This window comes from Monodelphis domestica, chromosome 1 (genome assembly GCF_027887165.1).
Source record: "Monodelphis domestica isolate mMonDom1 chromosome 1, mMonDom1.pri, whole genome shotgun sequence".
Classification (NCBI taxonomy): domain Eukaryota; kingdom Metazoa; phylum Chordata; class Mammalia; order Didelphimorphia; family Didelphidae; genus Monodelphis; species Monodelphis domestica.
The window spans coordinates 196,619,672-196,647,071 of record NC_077227.1 but is presented as its reverse complement, the minus strand read 5'-3'; the positions used below and the strand labels follow the sequence as shown (position 1 = coordinate 196,647,071).

Below are 27,400 nucleotides of genomic sequence, written 5' to 3'. Positions count from 1 at the left end.
TTAGGAAACAAAGATCCTAATTTCTTACAGCAAGGGACATCCTTCACGAAGCCTATTCAGTTTTATATATTATATCCTCCTGGAGTCCCGTAGAGTATTTACATGAGAGCTGGAAAAGGACCCATGTAAAATATGCTGGTTTGACATGAGGCATGACCAAACATAGGGGGGGGATAAAGCAAATGCTTCTAAGGTGTCACTCAAAGTAATTGTCAGCTGCTCCCAACAGGGTAACATTCATTGGAAAAGGGGAAAAAATTTCTTTTCTAGTGCACTCTTATTAAGGCAGCCAAACTTAACAAGAATGTGTACCAGCTCCTAGCCTTGGTGCTACCTAATGAAAGCTTTTCCCACCTGGAAGTCTGCCAATTCATGGAAGGTGAGGGAAGAGCAATGGTTTATCTTCTTTGTCTTTGGCAGAAATGTCTTTTTCTTTTCTTATTTTCTCCATCCATGCCCTATTCCTATTCCTCAGGTTCTTTCCTCTTTGCTTTCTTGTCCAAAGCTCCCACAAACCAAAGAGAAGAAAGCCCAGGAAACAGTCTCATTATTCATTTAGTACATAAATTATTATAATTTCCATTGGGAGAACAAAACATATTTTCTACATCTACAGGCTGGAAGTAGGATAGATTGTTACAGGGTTTAACTATTTCACATGGGTGCTATGAGGAGGGCCACATTACCTAATGGTCAATGGAAAGTATGTGAAGAATCTTATTTGCCTCAGAGCAAAGATGTTATATATATTCAATGCCAGACTCAAGGCTCTTCATATTACTGACAAAATGAACTCTGGAAAATTGGCAGGGAGGCACATCTAGAATTTATCACCCACTGACTACTTTGTAACTGGTTAGCTCAAATTGTAACAATATAATGAGAATGAGACCATCTTGAAAATTCATGTCATTTGGTCACAAAAGGGTAAGACCTCAAAAGAAAATCCGACTGGGTTAACACAAGTCCCTCAATATTCCTAGAAAAGTCATATGGCATGACACAGGGATATTAATTCAGTGTGAAGAGGAATTATTGACTGTTAACATTTGACCTAATTGTTTGGATATAATGGTTTACTTAAAAACAGGAGCATAATAACTGTCATAAATATATAGATTTCTTTTTCTCCAAGGAGTTCAAAGAACTTCTTCCAAACTATTTACTTTCACAAATAGTAAAGTCCTTTAGTTCCCATGGTACTGAAAATATTTTAGAACATCAAATTCCATTTAAAAAGGTAAAATTCAAATTAGCTATGTTGCTAAAAAGGTCAAGCAGAAAAGCTACCAATATTCATCAGCCCATTCAACTAAACTGTGATTTCCTCCGAAGGTTGGAGTCAGGTCCTCTTTCGATGACTGGCAAAAATCCATGGCAAAATAACTACTTATTGAAACTTAACCAAAATATGAACAGAAAGGTGAAAGCATGAAAGACTTAATTTGTATGAATATGGTGATCTCCCAGATGATACTTTGGTGATACAGGGATGGTAGGGAAGGAGGGCCTGGGAAACTTGTGGATGGGATTTATAATGTAGATATGAAAAAAAGTAAACTAAACATATGAGACTGTAATTTCATTTACATACAATTTTCTTTTTCTTTGTATATGGAAATGCTTGCTTTATTTGGTTTTGTACAATTTGGAATTAAATTTTTTTAAATTATATGATTGGAGCACTAAAAAAAAAATAAACAAAATTAGATCAGAAAATATTGTTCTTTTAAAAATAGGAGAGGGGGAGAAATTTCTTCTTTTTTTGCCAAAAAGAAGAAAGTGGATATTACATTAGAAAGGTCAGCAATAAGATGGGCTGGGTTGACAGTTAAGGAAGGGACCAAAAACATATGGGATAAGTTATGATTCTTAGTATTTGAAAGGCTCGTACATAAACCATAACTAATATGTGGATGGGATAGTCGTCACTGGAAATCATTTGGGATTAGAAAGCCCAAATGAGGCATTTTATGTCTGATCACAAAAAAATCTGAAGGAAAACAAACAAACATGTTTGATTCAGCTCTGTTATGAGACTCAAAGTGTATATGTGTAAATAAGGAAGATTAGATTCAAGTGTCTACTTATTTACCAGTATTTTACAATTTGATTTTAAATGATGTACTATCTAAATTTGCCTGGCATAGTACTTTGGGCCCAATTAATCATTGTGAAGGGGCATTTGTAAGCTGAAAGGATGACTACACCATAACAATATTTCATACTAGGCACTGCATTTTCATGTTTTAATCTTAAGTAAACACGTGTTAATTCAGTACTATAGCAAAATACTTAAAATGCATAGAATAAATTAACCACCTTCTTTACATGTTGATGAGGTACCTAGCTTTAGTATTACTAAAAATGGTAACAAAGGGGCATAGTTAAACTTCTTATAGTTAATTGATTTTTAAGGTTAAGTAAAGGTTATCATCTTTGGGCATGATTCAATAAAATAATTAAGTTTAGTTTCCATATTACAGATTGTTGAATGAGTACTAAAATATATATATATATATGTATATATATATATATAGGTGAAAAGAGCTACTTTTAGCTGCTCCTGAGTCAACATGAGATTAACGCTCCTCCTCTTCCAAGGCTGCCCATCATCCTTTCCCCACCATAAACAAGTGTCCTATGGTTGGTTCCCAGATGGGGTGCATGGAGGATAGGCCAACCCATTGTCTGTACACATCTATGGTTGGCCTTGAATATTTTCTCTTAGAAGCAGATCTTGTGGGGGCAGTTAGATGGTTCAATGAATTGAGTAATGAATCCAAGTTAAATCTAGCCTCAGACACTTCCTAGCTGTGTGACTCTGGGCAAGTCATTTAACCCCTAAATTGCCTTCTCTTCTGCCTTAGAACCAATATACTGTATTGATTTTATGATGGAAGGTAAGAGTTCAAAAAAAAAAAAGAAGCAGATATTGCCAGTTTACTTTGGAATAGATTTCATTAAAAGTTCCTACATAAGCAAAAAACAAACAAACAAACCAAAAACTCAAGAAGTTGTGTTTTCTCTATAATAGGGAAATATTCCATGAATCTCATTGTATGGATCTAGCTTTATATTTATCTTTGCGGTCTCTTTACCATTTCACTCTCTAAAATATATTTATGTTTTAAAAACCCATTATAGATTTTATTCCTCAGATGTATTATAGTTTCTTTTAGGAAAGCAAGATCCATATGAATATCAAAATTTAACAAGAATAATAATAGCTGACCACCATTGAGACAAAAATAAACTTGAACTGAGCACCTGCAATAATAATAATAGTAGTAGTAACAATAATATATAATACATAACTTATAACCACAAAGCTGCAAAGAGATAAAGATGGTATCTGAACTCAGATATTGTAAAATCAGCACTAGGCATCACAGCGTGCTTTAATCAAAGCCACATTATTGTTTCTAAAATGCTTCCTAGTTTCAAATGTGAAGCATTTACTTTCCTCCTTCTTGGACACTGGAATCACAGGTAAACGAATGGAGGATTTTTTTTTTTTTTTTGCTAAGAGCTAGTGATTTAAAAGGACATTAGGTGAGTCTGGAGGGAAAAACAAGAAGGGATAAAATGCCTACTCTCAATTGTCCACTTCTCAGTCTGTTTCCCCACAATACCCTTTTACCTCTCATCCTGTTAAATCTTTATGGACTAGCATTTCAGGTTTTTTATTTTCTACCATGATGTTTTAACTCGATCTTCACATCTATCTTTTATTAGGTGTACTTTGTAAAGCATAATACCTACTCTGGGGTAGGCATAAACACAGCTTACATTAACCAAACATTTGGTATCACAACAAACAAAATTTCTTTTTTCATTTTCCCTTCTGCTATGAAAAGAGGTCAGGGAACAAGAATACGAGACAGAAAATGTTGATGGGAGGGCTTAATGACTTACAGAAAAATGTGCAACAAACATAAGAGAAATTTATTTAGTCTCATCTCCAAAACACAATTTATAGACAAATGGAAACATCAACAAGATAAGCAAAGCTCCAATATGCATGTGTTTATTAAAGATCATCATTGTGCCTTGGAAATATCAACTATTTCTCTCATTCTTTTATCTGTGGACCATCATCATACATTGCAGATTAAAAGAATCTCTCCAAGGACCCTGAAAATACTCATGCCGGTGAACTACAGGTAGAAACTTTCTTTTGAATGCTTCAACAACTCTCTCAGTGTTGATTCTAAATTTCCAGGTTGGCTCCTTCATAGCCTTATTTACTCTTAGCATTTCTCAGTGGTCCATAATGGCCACATCCTACTGAATTATGTAAGCTAAGGGCTCTGGTGGCAAACTTAGACCCAGAACTATGCAGTTTTGCCTACTTGCCTGCAAAAAAAAAAAAAATCTTAGTTCCATATTGATGTCTGAGGAAGGAGACATGATCAAGGTGCATAGTCTGGGAGATGGGCATAAGGTACACAGGTCTGAGAGAGGAATTGGACCCAACTAATTTCTCTAGAGTCAGTTGAATGACCAAGTTGGATAAAGTTGCTGGATTTGAAGTAAAAAAAAAAGATTAGAGTTGAAATCTGTCTCAGTCATAACTAGCTGTGTGATACCCAAGGAAAATGACTTAATCTCTCTCAGTTTGTTTCTCCTTTTGTAATATAGAGATAATAGCCCTTTTCCCACAAGATTGTGAGGAATACATAAGATAATATATTTGGAGTGCTTTGAAAAATTTCAATATAACAGTGTTAGCTATTATTTTCACAAATAGGGAAGTAAAATGATTGTAGCAAAAGTGGCTCTAGAAATAGGGTGTAGTAGGGACGTAGAGGTGTTTCGCTGGCGACCTAATAACAGACAACATTTATATAGAGCTTTAAAGTTTGCAAAGTACTTTATCTTTAGTATGTCATTTGAATCTCACAGGAACCCAGTGAGCTAGGTGCTATTATTAGAGACTTTATTTTGCAGGTGAGGAAATTTAGGCTGAGAGAGGTTAGGTAACTGTTGGCCCAAAATTCTATAGTTGAAATGTTTGAGGTAAAATTAGAACTCAGGCCTTCCTGACTCCAAGTCCATCACTAGTGATCTAATTACTAATGGTCTGATAGTGACCATGTCCTTGTCACTTCCTTTCTGACTCTAACTCAATCTATTTTTTTAAATCCCAATGCTCTATTTTCTACTTGATCCCTAACTGCAAACTGAAATGAGATGCTGCTAGAACCATGACACAAAGTCCCTGACCTATGGCTCACTAAACAATATTCTCTAGCCTGGGATACTTCCTGAAATTCCAGAAATATAAAAGCTTGGAAACTGTCTTGACTTATTCTGATAGATATACAAACCATAATCCCTTAGATCTCTTTCTTTTATTGTGGTGCTGCCACTCCATGGCTACTTTCCTTTTAATATGCTTTGATGTTTGACTTTTCCTTCCCATGTGAAATATCTTATTGCTTTTATTTACTGAAATTTATTGCAGTGACTTGAGACCATTTCCCTAATTTATCAACATCATAGCATATTTTAATCCCAGCCAAACTATTGTGTCCAAAATGCCTTACAGCTTCAAATCATCTGTAATCTGATAATATTCTTAACTCATTAATAAAAATATTGAGAATTGAATCCAAAAAAGGGCACGCTGCAGGACCTTTTCTCAACTTGACACTGGGCCATTAATAATTACTCTATATTTGATTTTTCTTCATGAATACTTTGTCCATTTGCTACAAAGCCAATATAATCCAAAGTGCTTTGATTTCCTCTTTAGGCTATAATGTAGAGTTCCCTTAAATATCTAAATAAAATAGATAAAAATAATTAGGTAATACCATGCTTAATATTTTAAACAAACCAAGGGGCTCTCTTCTTCCAGTCATTTTACCTTGTATGTCAAGAGTGGCCATTTACCACTTTCTTTTGAGAAAAACAAATTGTTCCTAATCAGTTGTCATTTTTTTTTCAGTCCTCTGCATAAAAGTTAACAATTAACTTTTTTTTAAAAATGGGAATTAGCTTCTGGTACTGAATATCCAAAGTATTTATTCTATTCCATTCTAATCTGAAACAATATATATATTTTTTAAATTACTAAAACCAGCTTAATGATTTCTTTATTTTTTGAGCAAAAAATCCTGAAATATTCTAGACAAATAGCAAAAATGTGCCTTTTTCTAGGCAAATATTTTTAATATATAGAGAATTTTATGGATACTATTTCTTTGGTTCCCTTCTAACTCTCATAAGGCCTAGATTATAGTTAATATCTCATGACACCAAAAGTAATACTGCAACAGATATTAAAGCATTTTTTCAGATACTTATTCTATAAAATATTAATTGCAAACCTCTGCATGTGCTGTATATATAAAGGATTAGGTAACTGAGTTCCTGCTCAGTTCTAAATCAATAAAAGATAACATGCACACCATCAATCATCCTTTACTCTTCTTTAGTACATAATATAGTGCAATTTGAGATATATGTGTATATGTACACACACACACACACACACACACACACACACACACACACACACATACACATTCCCTAAAGTTATGTGCTATCAATACTCACCTAAGAAGGACAGATTTCTCTCTAGAAGCAAGTCTCTCAGCAGGACTTCATGTTCATGCCCAATGGCACTACAAAGTCTGAGTTAAAGTGGGTAACAAAGCTGTCATTAAAAAAAAAAGATGGCACTAGCACTAACACCATATAGAGACTACACAAGAAAGTGAAATGATTATCCCCTTTTTACCCACCATTGTTGGGAAATGAGATATTCTGGACCACAGAATTGTCCAAGAAACTGAAATTCACATCTTTAAATGGCAAAATTTATTGTAACTATTAAATATAGAGATTGAGACTAGACTTTTGATTTCACTGATATAGGGAACTCCTATATGGAGCGCCAGAGCATTTATGGAATGTTTAGAATTCATTGGGAATTGTACTAAGTATCAGACACTAATACAGACTCAAAAGATAATCTTATTCTCAAAGAATTTACATTCAAGTAGAAAAAAATTTCCCATTAGAGCAGATTGGCATCTTCTCCACAATTTATAGCCTATTGGAGAGTTGTCTTATATATAAAGATAATTCACCTTTTTCTTAGTGATTCAAGATCTTCATTACAAACAACCCTCCTTGTACTGTGCTGAAATACAAAGAGAAGTTCTACATCTGTTTTTGAATTTTTCTGCCTCCTCCCCCCTTGTCAGAACCAGGCACAGTAAAAGCAATGACAGCCTGTACCTGTTGCCTAGCATTGTCTTCCACCCTCTCTTCTAGAGTGCCACTTTCAATCTACTGTGGTCTAGGAAGTCAAATAACCAAGCTTGTAAAGAATTATTTTTAAATAATAGTCAATAAAGATCTGAGTGAGTGCCTAAGGGCCCGAATTTAACACAGAAGTTCTAGAAGAGTTATTTCAGGTTCTCTGTGATACCTACTACTTCCAGATTTTCATTTGTGTTGGCTAAGGTTGCCTTAGAAACCCAACCTCTGTATAAATGGCCTATTATTATATTCAGACATATAAAGGGGAGAAAAAAATGAGCTTACATTTATATAGCACTTAAAGGTTTAAATAATGTTGTGCTCTTAACAATCCTATGACATAGGTAGATAGTGGGAACACTGATATTTCCCTTCTGCAGGTGAAGAGATTTAGCATCAGAGGCAGTAATTTCTGACATTGATCAATGTCACAAGGCCAATAATTATCAGAGATAAGAATTAAACTCAAGTTCCATGTCTCCTGGTCCACAGGTTTTTCTAGCTAAGTTACAACACATTGATTCTTTCCTAGTTTCTTAACTAGTTAGGATAAAATAATTTGTTATCAATTTTCCAGATAATTAACCTAAATTTCTAATTCACATTGATAATGTTGCCTTGCTGCATCATAACCTGCACTATAGTTTACTGTGGGTTATATACATCATAAGATTTCAACTTTTAAAGAATATAGAGATCATTTGTAGGCAGTGTCCATAGAATTCTTTTGTTCTTTATGAACAAATATAAGTCGGAGAACTGAAGTTGGAGTCTATAGGGGTAGGCCCTGTTGGCCCCTTTTCTACCTCTTCTACAACAGGCAAATCACATAATTTCTCTGATCTCTGGATTTGTAAAACTGGGAGTGGGGGGGGAGGATTTACACAATAACCACAGGGAGTTGTTCTGAGGGAAATTTCACCTTTGTAAAGTTTGAAACATTAAGATTTTATCATTCTTTGAAAAAAACTTACAATTCATAAGATATTGACACTTATGGTGCTCATCAAAGAAAGTTGTAAAAGACGAGAGAGACTATTACCTCCTTTGATGCTTTCTTTTCTTTCTTTGGGTCTCTTTAATCTCTAATTTCTAATAGCAATATCTCCCCCAATACATTCTTTTTTTAAAAATGAAAAATTTCTCATTCTTTTGTAGAATTCATTCAAGTAATGTGAATTAATATCTCTCAAAGATATCTGATTACTTGGGGCATCCCACATTTGAGACCTAAATTATTTACTTCTATCCCACATAAATACACTCTCACTTTTATGGCTGTAAATTATTTACATCCAAAATGTTGAATCATGAAACTGAGGTTACTGATGGTACAGAAATGAAACCCACAGCATTTTAAGCTTCCGGCATTATTATCTTTCCCCTAACACCATGTCCAGGAGTTACTTTGGCAAGCTGAAGTAGTGAGTTTCCTACTCATTCTATGTCTAGAGAGAGTGGCAGGAAAGGAAGGCAAAATATAGGATGGAAAGAGGTGGGGAAAAAAGGAAGTTCAATAACAACTGATGCTTTTTTAAATTTTGTTTCCTATGAGCAAACAATCAATGTCCTTTTATTCTACATAGAAAATTATGGCTGCAACATTTTTGTAATGCAGTAAAAAGGTTTTATATTTATCCCGTTAAATAAATGTGTGTTTTTCTCTCTTGTAAACTACTGTTGTTTGCTGAACATGAGCACTGTAAATATCACAGAACTAATAGAATGGCATATGAATTACATATTTACTATCATGGAAAAATAGTAATTCTACTCAGAGTAAAATAAAATATTTCACAAAAATTTCATAGTCTATGTTCCCTGTTGATCAGTCTTGGGGTCACTGATACAAGATCATAGGATAAAAAAGTTGAAAGAGATTTTAGAGTCCATTTATTCTCTAATTCCCTCCTCATGCATTCCCATTTGGCAGATGAGGAAACTGAGGTTTACATAGTTCAAATGACTTGCCCAAGGTCATATGAACAGTAAACATCAAAAAGTGGAACTTGTATTTTTTTTTTGAGGGGGAGGAGAGGAGTGGGAATGATCTCTTGTTATATCTGTAGTAAAACTGCTGGCATGGAAATTCCTTCTACCAAAAAGATTATCAATTCACCAGTAACATGTAATTTAGAGAGTTACCTAGGGTATCAAATATGTTGTTCATAGACTTGCCTATGGTGACACTTTAGAGAGTATGTCAAGAGTCTAGACTTGAATCCTGGTCTTTTTGATTCTACTTCCAAGGTTAGTCTTCTATATACTTACTACATGCTCCTTCAAAGAATGTAAATCTTCCAAAGAAAAAAAAAAGAAATCTGCAGTATCTCTGTGGAAAAAGAAAACTCCAGAATGTAGCATATCCATTCTATTATATTTAGCATGCTAAAAACAATGGCTAATTTAAACTTTGGGGGAAAATCTATTCCTTTATGATGTTTTACTTGCTATAAATTTACATAAAGTGCAAGAACTGGAAAATAAAGCTTGTAAAACCCTGTAATTTTACTAGCAACAGTCATCATGGAACTGCAAAAAACATAATCTAGTAAAATCCATTTACATACATCTATCATTGTCTTTATCAATTGAAATCATGTCCTACATTAAACTCTACTGGCAATAACAGAACCAAAAAGGGAAATTGAATGATAGCAAAAATGTAAGGAAAATACTGCAAACAGAATTTATAATGCTCCATAAGCAGAAACACTTAGACTTAGTCTATAATAATACCTATTATTGATGTATGGCAGTGACCATGGGGCAAAACTTGTAAATAACCTCACAAGCCATTTTCGACTCCAGCAGTACAGCAATCTAGTTTCCCGTAAGCATCTGAACTATTACTGAAAAATAGCCTCCTGGCATTTACAAAGAGGTTGACTTCATACTTTAGTCCATGCATTTATAATTAGAGAGTTATATTTAAAATCAATATGCAATCCTTCAGAAGACATTATGCTTTTAAAACCTTAACTTTAAATTGATTTTTAACTATTTTATGTGCTTTAAAATTAACATCTAATTCAGCACCAGATACTCTGAGACAACATTAGTTGTAATACAAATGTGCTGAACATGAGGTTGGCAAACTTTTAAGATTTCCAGCACTCTCATTAATTTGATGACAGGGAAAGAGATGTCATCTCTCTTTGGTTTAATGGAAAGATATGTAGAGGCTGGTTCTGTGTTTCTATTAATTCTCAAAAGATTCAGGAGAACAGACTTCGGTTACATGTAATTACACAACTCAACATTAGAGGCATTAAATATCGTAGAGTCTTCCATTAGAGGAAAAAATGATTCAAAAATAAGTTTGTATATGAAAGAGCAAGAAAGAGAAATGAATTCTTTCAAGCAATATCTATAGAACAATAAATATTTGTTATGAAGTTATAAGCCTAAGCACTATTGTAGTTTCCTAAGGCTGAGGGGGAAAGGGAAGAATTCAATTGTGTTTGATGAGATTGATGGAAGGCTTCTAGAAGTATGCCTCCCAACTAGCTATTGATTGGACCTTGGACTGGGTCAGGTGCCTTATTTTTAATGTCATCTATATTGACCAAAAATATTTAAGAAGGAAAGAAAAACATCAGCATCTATAAATTATGTGAACACAAAAGTTTTATATCAATTGTTTAAGTCTTACTATACAAAAGGCTATGTTACTTAAGAGTGCCATCTTGGAATGAAGAAGAGCTCAAGAGCTCTCCATGGGCAAGGGCAGTCAGGTGGTTCAGCAGATAAAAGTGCCTTACTCGGAGTAAGGAAGACCCATCTTCCTGAGTTCAAATCAGGCTTCCAACACTTATTAGCTTTGTGACTCTTGGTTAGTCCCTTCACCGTGTTTGCCTTAGGAGCTGGAGAAAGAAATGGCAAAACACTCCAGCATCTCAGCCAAGAAAACCCCAAATGGTGTCATGAAGAATGGGGATACAACAGTTGGAAATGACTAAACAAAAACAACCATGAGCAAATCACTCACTGTTTTGGTGGTCCAAGCAACTATCATGATTATGCTATAAATGACTTCTGATTCTTCAATGGTAGAAAGAAAATTCAACACTGAAAAAGACTCAGTTCCAGACTACACTTTTCCATGTCCTTTCCCCTACTATTTCCAAATTGACAGTGTTTATAAAATGATTATTGGAATCCATCATCTCATCATCATCATAATATTTGATAAACATAGTTATAAAAAGTGTTTTAGTCAATAAATTTAACTCTTTAAATCATTTTTAGCATCTTTGATTCATAATTAGTGATTCTTTTTTATAACAGTAAGCAGGGATTACCCCATAGGTTAAAAGTCAGTATAGAGGTGGGGGGAGGGGGGAAAAGAAGAAGAGAATTTGAAGAACTCTATAAATGTTATTTCCAGATTTTAATCAGCCATTTAAGCAATAAGACTTTTCTTTCCTTTAAAAGGTAGTAGTCCCTGATATCTTAATTGAATCCACCACCTTTAACCCCAGGCTAGAAAGTTATTCCAATGAATCTGATCCTATTTCACCCATTTTAAATGGAACTTTATTACATTAAAAAAAATTCCTTGGAAACAGTCAAATACAACCCAGAACAGTAGGTTACCTGCCTAATGGGTCTGTACCTTTTATCTCATCAGAAACCAAGCAGTTTCAAATAAGTGTGTGAATGTCCGACTGCTGAACTGACACCTTCCCTTGGCCTTTCAGGTTTTTCTGAAGCAGGAGGAGAGAGAGATCCGCTGTGACCCTCTCACTGATTGAATGTACAATAGAAGAGCAGGAAATGTGTTTTGTGAAGCAGAACTTTATGTCAGGTTAAAGCGAGACACGTCTCCTCTGCAGAGCCTGAGCTCCGCCGATTGTGCACCTAACGGTTTATAGGAAAGGATACTGTTTGATGCAGCCCACCAGTGGTCCATAACAGCAGTCATTCACGATACACTGCCAACAAATAAGAGAAGAGGAGTGGTGTTGGGCAACTATGCATACTATTAAAGACAAGCTGTAGCCTAAAAACAGTAATTACTTTTCTTTTAAAAAAAAAAGAGAGAAAGAAGAAAAGAAGAAAGGCTATCAAGGGTCTGCTTTTTTTCTGATTTAATCACAGAAAACAAAAATTGCATGCTTTTTATTCACTATAAAAGCAAAGCTATTAAAAACTGAAATGCTCTTCTCGCAAATATTGCCTTGCCATTTATGGTGCACCCTGACCTCAGTGATAGTTTATGATGACAGTAATTAAATGAGGTTTAAAATCCTTTACTCTGCTAGGCAGATAACAGCATCGCCACTGAGAATAGACAGCTGTGATTAATACCTGATAGACCTGATTTGCTAGAACTCCATCTGGAATCTGAGAAGGGTCCCGCAGCATACTATTTATAACGGACTTGGAGGCTGCCGAAGAAAGAAAGAATGGTTAGCAGACAGTCAACATAATTCTAAATGCAGTGCAAGATGTGATGCATACTTGGAAAAAGAAAACACTACCAGTACTAATCATGGATTTGTTTTCTTTCTTTTTTTTTTTTGAAAAAAATAATATTTTTGGCTAGGGAAGCATGTAATGAGATTATTTTGCCAAGTTTATAAGCCACATTGCCAGATTTCAATGATGACCCACTTCTTCTGATTGTCTGAGTAACAAAGGTAAATTAACAAGTACAGGCCCTACGCATATGCCTCCTTCCAGATAAATTAGGATTGAAAAACCTCCATTTGAGAGAAAAGAAAATATTGAACGTTTTGTTACAGGTGGACAATATGGGGAGCATATGGATATGGGCAACTTACTAAAGATAGGTCAGATTTAGAGACAATTTCTGTTGATAAAAATAATTCTAAATCCAAAGAAAAATTGTTGCAGCATGGTGTACTGGATAGAATATAGGACTTGGAGTCGAGAAGACTTGTGTTTGAATTACATTTCAGCTGCTCATTAGTTCTTTACTCTTCACTACTCTGGGGCTCAGTTTGCTAATTTGTAAAATGGATATTATAGTGATATCCTCAGAAAATATTGTGAAACTCAAGAATAAAACCACTGTATAAATGTCCTCTTTTTATTGTTATTTAAAACAACAACAACAATAACAACAACAAAAACCCTTATCTTCCATCTTAAGGATTGGTGCTAAGGCAGAAGAAAGATTAAGGGTTAAGGCAATAGGAGTTAAGTGACTTGTCCAGGGCCACACAGCTGGGAAGTGTTTGAGACATTTGAACTCAGGACCTCCTGTCTATAGGCCTGGCTCTCTATCCACAGATCTACCCAGCTGCCCACCCCCTGCCTTTATTATTATTAAAACTACTTAAAATAAACTCTCCCTGATATAAGAAAGACATATACCCATTTCATAGGTGGGAAAAATAGAAGACAACAGAATCATAAGTAAAAAAGCAATTATTAGTCAATGATTTAGTCAATGATAACAATACTAACATCTTTTCTTTCTCAATGTATTTGCAAATAAGGCTGAGGTATTACACCACCTATAGCTGAATGAATAATACTCTACACTTAGAGGATGCACTTTTTAGAGATGTTGCAGCCAATCCAGACCCTGGTTCTGTAGTAACAGTGACACTGCCTGGATATCAGAGATAATTTGTATGGAATCAAGATCCGGCACCAAGCTGGAGACTAAACTGAAAGTGAATTTGGGGGGCTGGTAGGTAATTTAGTGGACAGAGAGCCAGGCCTGGAGAAGTGAGGTTCTGGGTTCAAATATGACCTCATGTCACTTCCTAGCTGTGTGACCCTGAGCAAGTCATTTCACTGTCATTGCCTAGCCCTCACCACTCTTCTGCCTTGGAAAAAAGGAGGAAGGAAGGAAAGAAGGAAGGAAGGAAGGAAGGAAGGAAGGAAGGAAGGAAGGAAGGAAGGAAGGAAGGAAGGAAGGAAGGAAGGAAGGAAGGAAGGAAGGAAGGAAGGAAGGAAGGAAGGAAGGAAGGAAGGAAGGAAGGAAGGAAGGAAGGAAGGAAGGAAGGAAGGAAGGAAGGGAAAGAAGAAGGGAGGGAGAAAGGGAGGGAGGGAGGGAGGGAGGAAGGAAGGGAGAAAAAGAAAGAAAGAAAAATTTTGGGGTTATAAAAAAAGAAAAAATTTGGGGTAAGGAGAAAGTTCCCAACAATTAGGATAATCTCTAAGTGGAATGGGCTGCCTCAGGCAGTGAATGTCTCCTCACTGAAAGTCTTGAAGCAAAGGCTCACTTGTTGGACATTTTTTAGAGAGAATGCTCTTTTTTTTTTCCTATGGTCTAGCCAAACTACCCACTTGTTATTCCTCATGTACTACATCCCACTTCCTGTCTCTATTCCTATATGCTCCTTCTTCCCCATGCTTGCAATACATTCCCTTAATTCTGTTAAAACACAGGTCAAACATTACTTTTACCAGAAGACCTTTCCTGGTCCTCCTCTCCAATCCCTTAGCTGGCCATATGACTAAGATAATGTTTCATCTGCCCTATGTTTATGTTGAAGGTACTAGTTTCTATACATTGGCATCTCCATTAGAGAATAAACCCTGAGAGAAGGGGATATTTTTTACCTATTTTTTGTACTTGAGTGCTTAGTACAATGCTGTTGTTGAGTCATTTTAATTGTGTCTAATTCTTCATGACCTCATTTGGGGTTTTCTTGGCAAGTTCCTGGAGTGGCTTCAATCTTCTCCTTTAGCTCATTTTGCAGATGAAGAAACTGAGCCAAACTGAGTTAAGTGACTTACTCAGGATCACAAAGCTAGTAAGGGATGAAAACTGGATTTGAACGCAGGTCTTTCTGACTCAGTCCCAGAGCTCTGTCCACTATACCAGCTAGCTACCCATCCTAGAACAGTGATTGTACATAAATACTTACTGACTGAACATGGGTCTGTATAGATGACCTTTACAAGTTCCTCCTTAGTCTGAGATTCTATGATTTCTGATTATCAATAATGGATATGACCAGATTATAGGAAAAGTGGACTCCCAATCTTAAAAAAAATATTGTGGATGAATATTATTCAATAGATCAAAAAGCATTGTAGACATTAGAAATTATCCTACAAGCATAACTGATTCAGAAAGTGATACTCAATTCTTTTTGACCACGACAGAGTCCTCTCACTAGAGATAAAACTAAATAAATATCATTCAAAGGTGTGCTGCTAACCAGTTTTCAGGGATGGTGGTGGTACGCATGACAGACTTTTAAGTTTAATCTGTATTGTTTCTCTATCCTTTTCTTAAATCTAGAAAAATCAATAAAACCACAAATCAAACCCTTATTTATGTTTGCCAGTTTCTCAGAGGTGAATACTCCTACTGAAAAGTTCCAAGTCACTTCCATCACACTCCCCAGATAGTTGAGTGGGGTTTGGGAACAATTGCTCAGCAGCTTAAGCAACTCCATGGACCTGGAATACCTTAAGCACGTGGCATAGTCTTAGGGAAGACTAGTAAGAATTTAAATGTTTAGGGAGTACTCAACGCTTTAACCTACACTAAATCCTACTGTAATATTTCACTGGGGTTGTTTTGATTCACTAAATCTTCTTTTTTTCTCCCAAAGTAGTCAAGGTTGGGTTAAGTAGAAAATAACTGAAAAGAGAGAGTTGATCAGATTCTCCTATTCATATTATTTAATAATCACACTTTACCTCACAAAGTTTTAAAACATTAAATAAGCACTTTGAAAACTTAAAGCCCTATACAAATATTAATTTCTTCTTTATCCTATTCCTCTTGCTATGACTTTTACTATTGTTGTAATTTACTACATTTAGTTACAACTGTCCTGTAAATAGATGATTTTGTAATAAATGAATCACCATACTGAGGTAAGAAAGGCTAGATGTAAAACTTGCTAAAAACAACTCAAAATTCCAGGTATTAGAGCTACAAACTTTCCTTTAAAAAAGGGGAGTGGGGGCTTCTGGGTGGTTCAGTGGATTGAGAGCCAGGCCCAGACACAGGAGGTCTTGGGTTCAAATCTGGTCTCAGACACTTCCTAGTTATGTGACCCTGGGCAAGTCACTTGACCCCCATTGCCTAGCCCTTACCTCTCTTCTGCCTTAGAACCAATACACAATATTGATTCTAAGACAGAAGGTAAGGGTTTAAAAAAAATTTTAAAAGGCTCCTCCATTTCTGATGCCCATTAGAAATTATATTAGGGCAATCATAGGTTGAATGGGATGGTAATAATAGAACTATATGTATTCTTATTTCTGCTTAGGATGAAAGATTTTAATATATAAGAACTGATGACTTAAAAATAGGATTTCGATTGAGCTGATCAGATCTCAGCTACTTAGGGATATAAGGGAACTGACTTGGTAAGAAGAAAACAATCAAAATATGTTAAGGAGTTTTGGGTCTTCTCTTAATAGTTTGACCAAAGGCAAGAGGAAGAGCCTTGAGGCTTGCTTCTATCCTAATTATTCACATGTATGGATACAGAAATGGAAAATGGATAAAAACTGACTTCAACACAGGTTATCATCATGTTCTTGGGAAATTTAAGTTAAATAAATCAATAGCTACAAAAAAAGAAACTAGAAACTGCCTCCCATAAAAAAAAATTTTGCTCTTCTTTGCTAAACAATGTGGCAGGCAAGGGAAAATTTTTTGGAGTAAAATGTTATAGAGAAAGATGAAAGATTATTAGCACTTACACCTCATAAAAGAAAAAATAATGGAGGGAAAGGACTAATTTACAAAAAATCTTGGCAAGAGACAACTAAATAAAAATCATCTTGAAGACATTTAAAGATGAAAATAAAAAAACAGAAAAGATTTGTAAAGATTTTTATAACAAACTTCTTTAACCATTAATGATAAGCAGAACTACTACATCTGAACTCTAAAGTCAATCTCCAATGTACAGCATGAAGAAATGAAATTAACATTGAAGAAAAACAAAAACTTGGGGAAAAGAGCTAGATTAAATATGCACAAAAGAGATCTATGCTAGTGAGGGCAGAATTGTGACCAGATTTAGGGATGAATTCCCAAACTAAATGAAAGAGGAAGAATAATAGGGAAAAAAATTTAAACATAATCACCAAAAACATAGTGGCCCAAGACAATGCCTTTCTCTCTATAAGCTATATTAAAGTAATCAACATAAACATCATAGAATCTTTGATGAAGGTATGACAGGAGAAAGGAAGACTTTTTTTTCACAAATGATATCTTACTGAAGACCATATCTTCATAATCACACAACTGGTTGAAAGGTATAGAGAATATAAGGACTAATTGTCCTTACTGTTGACTATGAAAAAATGCTTAATCTGGTGGAGTAAAAATTCTATCTAAAAGTACCTCCTCTAGCAAGGTGTCTCACATGCAGGTGTAAGAATCACTGAAGAATCTTTGAAAGATGTAAAAGAAGAGGAAACTTTATTATATGACCCTCCAAATATAAATATCAAGAAAGGTATAAGTTAGGGAGATGTGTGTTCACCAAAAATATTTTATCACAAAATATCAAGCATAAAATCCAAATGAATGATTAAGAAATATGTTTGTTGTTCAGTTGTTTTTCTGTCCAAGTCTCCATGACCTCATTTAGGATTTTCTTGGCTAAAACACTGGAGTGCTTTGTCATTTCCTTCTCTAGCTCATTTTACAGATGAGGAAACTGACAAACAGGGTTAAGTGGCTTGCCCAGGGTCATACAGCTAATAAGACTTTTAAGGCCAGTTTTTCATTCAGAAAGAGTCTTTCTGACCCCAGGACTGGCACACTTTTTTCCACTGTGCCACCTGGCTGCCCAAGACACATGTAACAAGTGTTTAATAATAATAATAATCATTTCATGTATCTTTTACAGTTTTAATACATAAGGAACTGAGTTCAGAATTGGGCTCAAGAGAATGGGCTAAAGTGCCTTTGGGAAAGGAAATTATGTAATTTTTTAATAAACCCAAGCATCTTTCTGAAACAGCGGCACATTTTTTGAAGTAAAAATTTCAAAGGGCTTTGCAAACTTTAAAGCATTCTACAAAAGTTGGCCAAACTGCTGTTGCTGATTGATGACCATGTCTCTGAATCATAGAATATAACAGTCTCTGAGGAATTTATGCAAAAGACAATAGAAAAGTGTGTGGTGGGCATGAATTGGCTCTGATATAGCACTAATAGAGAGAACTGTGCAGGAGCACCCTAAGAATCAAAGAAAGGCTGGCTGTGTTGCAAAAGCATGGAGTAACCGAGGGAAAGAAATCCTGTATGTTCATTTGCATCAACACAATAACAAGAGGTCTAGAACAAGGGGTCTGCAAACTTAAAAAAAAATATTACTGTATTTCAATGTAGTTGGTTTCCTTTGTATTTCTTTGTGTTTTATTTTAAGCAGTTCTCTCTTGGTTTGGTTCTTGACTTCCTCTAGACTTTAAAACCATGCCTCAAAGAGAAATTTCCTTCAGCTCCTGAGGTCTATTCACCATGGAACAGCCTACTGAGGTCCACTTACTGTGGAACATGACTCTGGGCAAGCCATTTAACTCTGTTTCCCTCAGTTTTCTCAACTATAAAATGAGCTACAGAGGAAATGGCCAAAGCATTCCAGTTTTCTTTTCAAGAAAAGCCCAAATGAGGTCACAAAGAGTTAAAACCTAACTGAAATGACTGAATAACAAGTGTGTTATTTTATTCCATTGGAATGCAAGATTCTTTGGCCTTCATAGTGCCTGGCACATGGGGAATGCTTAGTAAATGCTTGCTTCTTTATTTCCTATGCAATTAAAAAAATCATTCTGAGGAGTTCATAGGTTTCACTAGACTGTCAAAGAGGTCTACCTCACACACAATTTAAAGAATATCTAACCTAGAGGAACACTCCCAACAATTTTGGGGAATGATAATATTCCCCTGGGTACAGGATTTCTGACCAAGTAGAAGTGAGTCAAACAGGATCACAAGTTTGTGGGTGGGCTACAATTTGTACCAATGGAGGAAGTTATTGAAATTATGGGTCCTTTTAAATAGCCAAGTAATCAGTCATAATTTAGCATTTGGCTTTATTCTGTAATATGTGCCATAAAAGATTACTGAGAGAAAAGGCGTTTTTAACTTTTATAATAGTAAAATCTATATTTTAGGCTAAATTCCTCAACTATGTATATATTAGCTAATCAAAAAATTTTTGAAAAAATACATATCTCTGTGTATATATATATATACATATATATATATATATATAGTTAGTTAGTTAGTTAGTTAGTTAGTTAATTAGTTAGCTTATTTAAGGTATAAAAATTCTTTTCTACTTACAATAGCCACAAACAGGCATTGTAGTATAATGGAAAAAGTAATAAATTCAGAGGTATAATTTTGATTTCTTATTTTGACTAACTAGCTGTACACTAAGTACAGCAACTTCTTGGGTAGGTAGTTTTCTTATATATGCAATGAAAGGGCTAGATCAAAGTCTACATGATCTAAGTTTCTGTCTAGCTCCAAAATACTAAGTTCAGGGGTTCTTAACCCACAGCCTATGAACATTAAAAAAAATTTTTAATACTGAAATTTCAATTAATTGATTTCTTTTTCACTCCTATGTATCTTCATCTATTTTATTTTGTAAGCATAGGATCATAAAGCTTAAAGAAGGGAATATTTATATAGTGCCTACTACACATTAGGCACTACACTAAGACAAATATTATCTGGTTTGATTGAAGAAAGCTTTATGTTCCCTTTATCCTCTTACTTTATAAGGTAATGAATCCGAGGCCACAGATATTATGTGACTCAAGCACAGTCTCACATATATTGAATAGCAAGGTTGGACTTTGGAAACTTGATATTCTGAAAACCAGCTCTATTACCACAGACTGCTTCTGAAACTCTCCTCTTTGGTTCTTACTAATGAAGTCACATTGCTTATAGTTTTAAGGGATGTTTAGAGACTTTGAGCAAGCCTATACTCTTTTACTCCATGTTAAGTGTCTAAAAGAACTAATAGAACCCAGAATCCCATCCTTGAGAGTAAAAAGTAAATAAATGGTCAGTCTCTTAACCACATAGTCTAGATTAGTATTGCCTCACCTTCACACTAGATATAATACCCAACTATACAGGAATGCAGATCCTCTAAAAGCTTCAACTTGAACTTGGAAAATGTAGCGAGGTCATTTTATGAAGGTCTCAAACAGGCATAGTCTAATGTTATCTCAATAAATGTTTGATGAATTTAACTGAATTTAAATGCCTAATACATGTAAGATATCCTATTAAGCACTGAGAACATAAAGATGTAATAAGGAATAGCCCTTAATCTAAGGAGCTCACAAAAGGATAGGAGAAGAAAAATCTATTAGGTAAAGGCAAAGAAGAGATTCAAACAAAGTGCTAGGAGAAATCTAGTTTGAGGGAGAGCCTGCTTCCATTGACAAAAATCAGTTAGTATCTGAGGTAAATCTAGAAGGAAAGGAAGAATTTCAACAGACAGAACTGGATCTGGAGGCCATTACAGTCATGGGGTCCACTATGAGCAAGAGCACACAAATGGAAATGTGTTAAAATAAAGAATAGGTAAAGGAGAGTAATGTGATATAAGGGAGAAAAAAAACAGGCTGAAGGCAAAGTGTGGCAGAACCCAAATCCTAGGATTAAAAAGTATGACCATAAAGTTTTAAGCCAGTAAGTGACATTGCTAGACTGAGGCATTAGGAACATTTACAAGCAATGATATAAAAGATGGATTCTAGAGGGTACAGATTGGAAGCAGCAAGATCAGAAAATAAATTACTACAATAGTTCAATTGGAGATGATAAAATGACGAGAGTTGGTTGTCAAGTTGAGTAGATCCTTCTTCCATCCAATGACTAAGTGGGAAGGCAATGAGGATAAAGGAAGGACAAAGGGTAATTCAAGAAGTTTTGAGCTAGGATGACTGAGAGGATATCAAGCCCTTCCATTCCCTAAAAAAATACAGGGAGAAAAATTGAGGGAATTATGACAAATAGGGTTTTAATATTTATAACTAGACTAATTACCTGAGATCTTTGATTCTATTCATGATATCTAAAAGGCAGCTGGAAATATATAGCTTAATTTTTAAAGAGAGATTAGTGTTAACATATAGATTTAATATTTACCTATTATTAAAAAATTAACTGAAAATTGGGTGGTGGGGGCAGAAAAAACAATAAAGGGAAAGAGCATAGGAAAAGAAAAGAGCCAAGTATAGGGGCATGTGTAAGGACATATAAAAGGATACAGAGTCATTAGTTAGTGAGGACTGATCAGAGAGGTTGAAGTAGGAACGTAAGAGCGCTGTGTCTGGGAAATCAAAGGTCTCTGGATGCCAAATGCAAATGTTGCAGAGAAATTTTTAAAAAGATAAGCCCCCCACCCCCCAAAAAGGAAAAAGAATGCAGTGATAGAAAGACAATTTCACAAGACTGGCCCAAATAAAAATCAAATTGTTTGAGGTGCAAAAGGAAATGAGAAGAGTGAATGTGAACTACTTTTCTTAAAAAAATATGGTAGTAGGGGGCAGAATCAAGATGACAGAGTATAGTCAAACCCAGATGAACTCTCCCAACAACTTTAAAAGAACACCTCAAAGTAGAACAAACAAAAGGTCAAAGGGAGACTTTTTTCCTAGGCTAAGACAATTCAGGAGGTCCACAGGAGAAGTCTGTAGCATTGGGCTACGTACAGATCTGGAGCAAGGCAGGAAAAGCAGTGTTGGGGTCATGGAGGCAGCCACAGCAGTAGTAGAAATGATTTTAAGAGCTCTCAGCCCAGAAGTGGCAAGGAGATTAGATAACTGATCAGAAATTACAGGAGGCACTTTGCTGGCATTGGGTACAACTAGTGCTGATAAACTGTTTGGGGTTTCAGTTCCAGAGCAGAAAGGGATGCTTGAAAGAAGGGCCCTGGTCACATTTCAAGGGCCAAGAGGAGTATTAGTACTTTTGGTTACGGGGGACCAGGAGCTTTTCCTGGGTGGAGAACAGAGCGCAAGTCAAGAAAAGAATTTATAATTCTCTCCAGATCATACCACTTTAGAAACTTCAAACTTGATGACCCTAAGAACTAGCTTTGAAAACAGCAGACAAAAATGCATCCCTATGACCCAGGAGTGCACAGCCCAACTTTAGTAGTAAGTTCAAAGTAAAGAAAAATGCAAGTAATGAGCATAAAACAAAAAAGAACTTGACTATAAAAAGTTACTATAGTGGCAGGGGATGCCAAGATAAAAACTTAGAAGAGGACAATGATGTGCAAAGCATCAAAGAAAATAATTGCCCCAGGGCCAGTAAAAATTCCTGGAAGAGTTAAAGAAAGAGATGAGTAACAGAGTTAAAAATAGAAAAATAAATTAGAGTAACATGAGAAAATTATGAAATGACACTTAACACATAAAGATAATTTTAAGTACAAGGGAGTAGGAGCCCTTCCTTGATAGAGATCAGAGTGCAGATCAGGAAAACAGTGACCATACCTCTACCCAGATCACATCATCTTGGAAGCACCAGAAACATGCAGACCCTCAGAACTAATTCTGAAAACAACAGATGAAAAAGTCTGAAGCTTGGAAAAGTGCATCCCCACTCCCAGGTGAGTAGAGGTCAGCATCATGGTAAAACAGACACACACAAAATACTAAAGAAAACAACATCTTAAAAAATAGAATTAGCCTAATTATAAAAGAAGAACAAAAATGTACTTGAGTTTCTTTAAAAAGAAGAAGAGGTCAAATAAAAAAGAAAGTACAAGAATTTATTGAAGAAAAGAACTTCCTAAGAAGTAGAATTATCCAAATTGAAAAAGAAACACAAAAGATCATGGAAGAAAATAATTTCTTAAAAATTAAAATTGGGCAGTTGGAAGCTGATGACTATAGAAGACTTAAAAAAAAACAATTAAAAAGAGGAAAAAGAGGATAAAAAAGAAAGAACATGCGAAATAGCTCAACTGATCTAGAAAATAGCTTAATGAGACATAATTTAAGAATTTTTGGACCTGAAAGCTATGATCAAAAAAGAGCCTAGGCTTTATATTTCAAGAAATTATCAAGGAAAACTGCCCTGATATCTTAGATACCAAGGGCAAAATAGAAATGGAAAGAATCTATCAATCACCTTCTAAAAGAGATAGCCAAATGAAAACTCCTAGGATTATTATAGCCAAATTCCAGAGTTCCCAAGTCAAGGAGAAAATGAAGTAAGCAGTCAGAAAGAAACAATTCAAATATCAAGGAGCTACAGATAAGATCATACAAGTAGCTTCTATGTTAAAAGAGATGAAGGCTTAGAATGTATTTTGGAAGGCAAAGGAGCTAGGATTCCAACCAAGAATAACCTATCCAGCAAAAACTGAATATAATCTTTTTTGGGGGAATGGATATTTAATAAAATAGAGAACCTCCGAACATTCCTGATGAAAAGACCAGAGTTGATTAGAAAATATGACATTCAAGCAAAACACTCAGGAGAAACAAAAAGGTAAACATGAAAGGATAATTATAAGGGACTCGATAAAGTTAAACTTTTACATTCTTAAATGAGAAGATGATATATGTAACTCCTAAGAACATTGTCACTATAAAGGAAGTTAGAAAGACATCAAATTACTCATTCACAAGTATTTATTAAACATTTATATGTGCCAGGCACTGTGCACATTCCTAGAAATAAAAAAACAAAAATGAAAGTCTCTGCACTCAAATAACTTACATTCTATGGGGGGACAATATGCTTATATATATAATTGTAAATATATATATATATATATTTATAAAATAAAGGAAATTTTGTAGGGAAGACAGCAGCTACGGGGATCAGGAAATACTTTTTGGACTTCTGCTGATAGTCAGCTAGGTAGCTCTAACCTCAGACACTCACTAATTGCGGAAACCTTGGACAAGATACTTAACCCTTTTTGCCTCAGTTTCTTCATCTATAAAAGGAGCTAAAGAAGTAAATGACAAACCACTTCAGTATCTTTTCCAAGGAAACCCCCAAAAGGGTTCTAAAACGTTGTATATGACTAAAATGACTAAGCAACAACTATGGGGAAACTGAGGTTCTGAATTTTGTGGGTGGAGAAAATCTGAATTGAAGAAATTAATGACCTTTTAAAGCATTTAAGTAAGATCATCATACTATGAATAAGTTGAAAGTTCCCTGGACTCTGCCTCTTGCTGCATGAAAGTATACTTTTCTGGGACAAATTGTAATATTCTAGAGTTTATGTCCCCCACAAAAGACAGCTTGACCAAAAAACAAATATGCTATCAGTGAAACACTTTATATAAAAGCTACCAAACTCCTTTTGTAAATACAACTCATTCCAAGGAGGACCCAAAAGGAGTTTGGATAAAATGTGAACTCTGATTGTGACTACTGAAGATAACCCCAAAACCAAAAGAACTAAAAGAACCTTGACCAACTAAGTAACACTATAATAGGATCAGTTTTATTGTTCAGAAGTAAGTAATCTTGCATAGTTCAGTGACTATGTTGTGAAGCATTTAGTCCTTTAAAATTTTCCTATTTAATTTTCTTTAACTATAAAATGAGAATTTGTATAATTTTCCTTTACAACATGGACCAGAGGTCTCAGAGTTGCTGGGGTTTGGGGAGAAGGGCAAGTTTTGGAAACAAAAGGGAAGGAGGGGAGCATCTCCCAAAGCTCAGGACAGTGTTATTATAAGGTTGAATTCTTTCCTATGACTAGCTGTGCAAACTTAGGCAAGTCACAATTTTTCTGGATTTCATCTTGAAAAAGGGGGTGGGGTGTTTGAACAATTATACATTTAAGATCCTGTGATTTTCCTTCTCCTAAAAATAATGGTCTCTGGAATCGGGGTAACTGGATGGGCAAGGTGTTCGATAGATGAGCAGGTGTTTTTCCTATCTATAGTCTCCTCTGGAGGCTGACCAGGAGAGATAACAAAAGCCTGAACCCCATGCATGGCAGGAGGTAATCTTTTGTTTCAAAGATAGCAGCCTGGCCGTGGGGAGTTAAAGGTCAGGAAGGTCTCAAGCTACATCTCCACTGGGGCAGTCCTGACTGTGTTCTTTCTTACAGAGGCAATTTCAGAATTCCTAGTCCTCTACATATTCCTACCTGCTTTTCCCTTCAGAACTATTCCACATTCAATTCGGGGCAGCACAACAGCACTCCTACTGCCCAGGAGAGATTTCTGAAGCAGTTTGATCCCATTCGACAAGCTGAATAAGAACTATCTTTTAGCATTAGGGAAGCCTACAGGGACAAATTAAATTCTGTTCTCTAACTAGCACATAATCATGTCAGAGATAACTTGAACTAGAGTCATCAAATATAAAAGTATCATTATGTACGTACAAGAGGGAAATGTTTCCAAAGCATAAGCCCTCATACAGATCAGAACTCATTCAACCTCAGGCAGCTTATAACCCTATTGCTGTAAAAGCTTGGCCATGCTTGGCCATAGCTAATGACAGAAGATCTGTTGCAATGTAACACCTTCTCTTGGTGGCAGTGTAATCATTTTTTTAAAAAACCACTTTGCAAATTAATTTGGCTTCACAGACATTTAAAAAAGAATCAGTAATGGAATCCCATAATCTCAGAGTATAGCGAAAGCTTTGATATACCACTAACTACTTGGGTGATTTAGGGCAAATCATCTTTAAGCCTAAGTTTCCTGATCTGCAAAATGAAGGCGTTAGACTAATGACCTCTGAGGTCTCTTTCAGCTTAAAATCTGGAGGATTCATGAGCTTCACAAAAAGGTATATTTTTGACAACAATTTCAATATAATTGTAATTTCTTTTGTAATCCTCTATATTTTATGCATTTAAAAACATGACACTGAGAAGGGAATCATACTATAAAATGGGACCAAGGCTCCAAAAAAAGAGTTAAGAACCCCTTATTTAGATAATAGAAGTCAAATTCCTTAGTCTAGCATTCAAAGAATTCTTTGCCTTTGTATCCTTAATTATTCCTATTTCCTTTTAGATATCTTTTAATCCAGACCACTGTCCATTGTTCACTAAAATTGCCCTATGTGTTCTCATCTTTTTGCCTATAATGGTCTTCTCTCCTCTCAAACTATGTCAAATCTTATTCAGCTTTTAAAACCATATCTACACTAACCTCTTGCCTAAAAACCCAGACTACTTTATTATGAGACTCTTAAAAATTACAAATGAAATCTCCAGTGATTAACTCATATCTTTAGTTTTCTTTCCCATGATACATGTCATATCTTCCACAGTAAAATTGAAAGCTTCTTTGAGAACAGGAATACTTCTCTGAACTTTCTTTAGCACCAACCCCAAGGATTTCCTGAATAAACAAGTCTTAATTGAATGTTCTATGAGCAGAAAAGCAAAGATTGAAAACTAAAAGGAACACTTCAAATCACTGAAATCCAATGACTTACATAGTAGATCCGGTTTGGAAATATTAGAGTTGGAAGATTTGGGTTTGAGTTTTGTGATTTCCTAACATGCTGAGTTTCAATTTCCCCATCTAAACCGTATAGTTAAACAAAGGAGGACCATAGTTCTAGTTAGCTGAAAGACAGCTGAGAACCTGTCCTCCATTTGATTGTGACTACTTGAGGGAAAAGAATTATTTTTGCCTTGTTTTGTATCCCCAGGACTTAGCACAGAATTTTGCATTCCCAGTGTCTGGCACAGAGACTTAATAAATGCTCGATGAATGGGAATCCTACAACCTCCTCTTTTTACAGATGGGGAAACTGAGTCTCATAGAGGTTAAATGGCTTGCTTAAAATCATGCAGACAAATAAAAGTCAGAGCCAGGATTCTCAACCAAGTTTCCAACTCCATAGGTCTTTTATGAGAAAAATATATTATAAACAATGTTACAAAAATGTGTATTGTTAATTTTTTTTAAGTAACTACAGGGAACTGGATTCTACTAAGCATAATGGGCTTGTTTTATCCTATCTAAAATGAGGATAACCATGTTTGTATTACCCACTCCATGAAGTTAAAGGAATAAATGAGAAAATGGGATGTAAAAGCACCTTTTACCACATCAGGAAGTTACTATTGTAACAGTTGAGCTATAGTAGAAAGTAAGTGATGAGTGCCACCAATAGTCACAGAGGGGCCACTGGAATCTTTCCTGCTCTGACACTGTCTGAAAGTAGTAG

The 27,400-nt window shown here is 35.3% G+C and overlaps 1 protein-coding gene across 4 annotated transcripts in view; it reads right to left on the bottom strand.

Moving 5' to 3' along the window:
- The window catches only part of CDIN1 (CDAN1 interacting nuclease 1), a 247,446-nt gene that overhangs the window by 115,691 nt on the left and 104,355 nt on the right, over positions 1 to 27,400 (bottom strand). For all 4 annotated transcript variants that reach the window (XM_003340037.4, XM_056810236.1, XM_056810235.1 and 1 more), the window contains 3 exons: positions 12,592 to 12,671; positions 12,166 to 12,215; positions 6,568 to 6,635 (listed from right to left, as the gene is read on the bottom strand). In XM_003340037.4, coding sequence (XP_003340085.1) covers positions 6,568 to 6,635; positions 12,166 to 12,215; positions 12,592 to 12,671 — 198 coding nt within the window. The remainder of the gene's footprint in view (positions 1 to 6,567; positions 6,636 to 12,165; positions 12,216 to 12,591; positions 12,672 to 27,400) is intronic.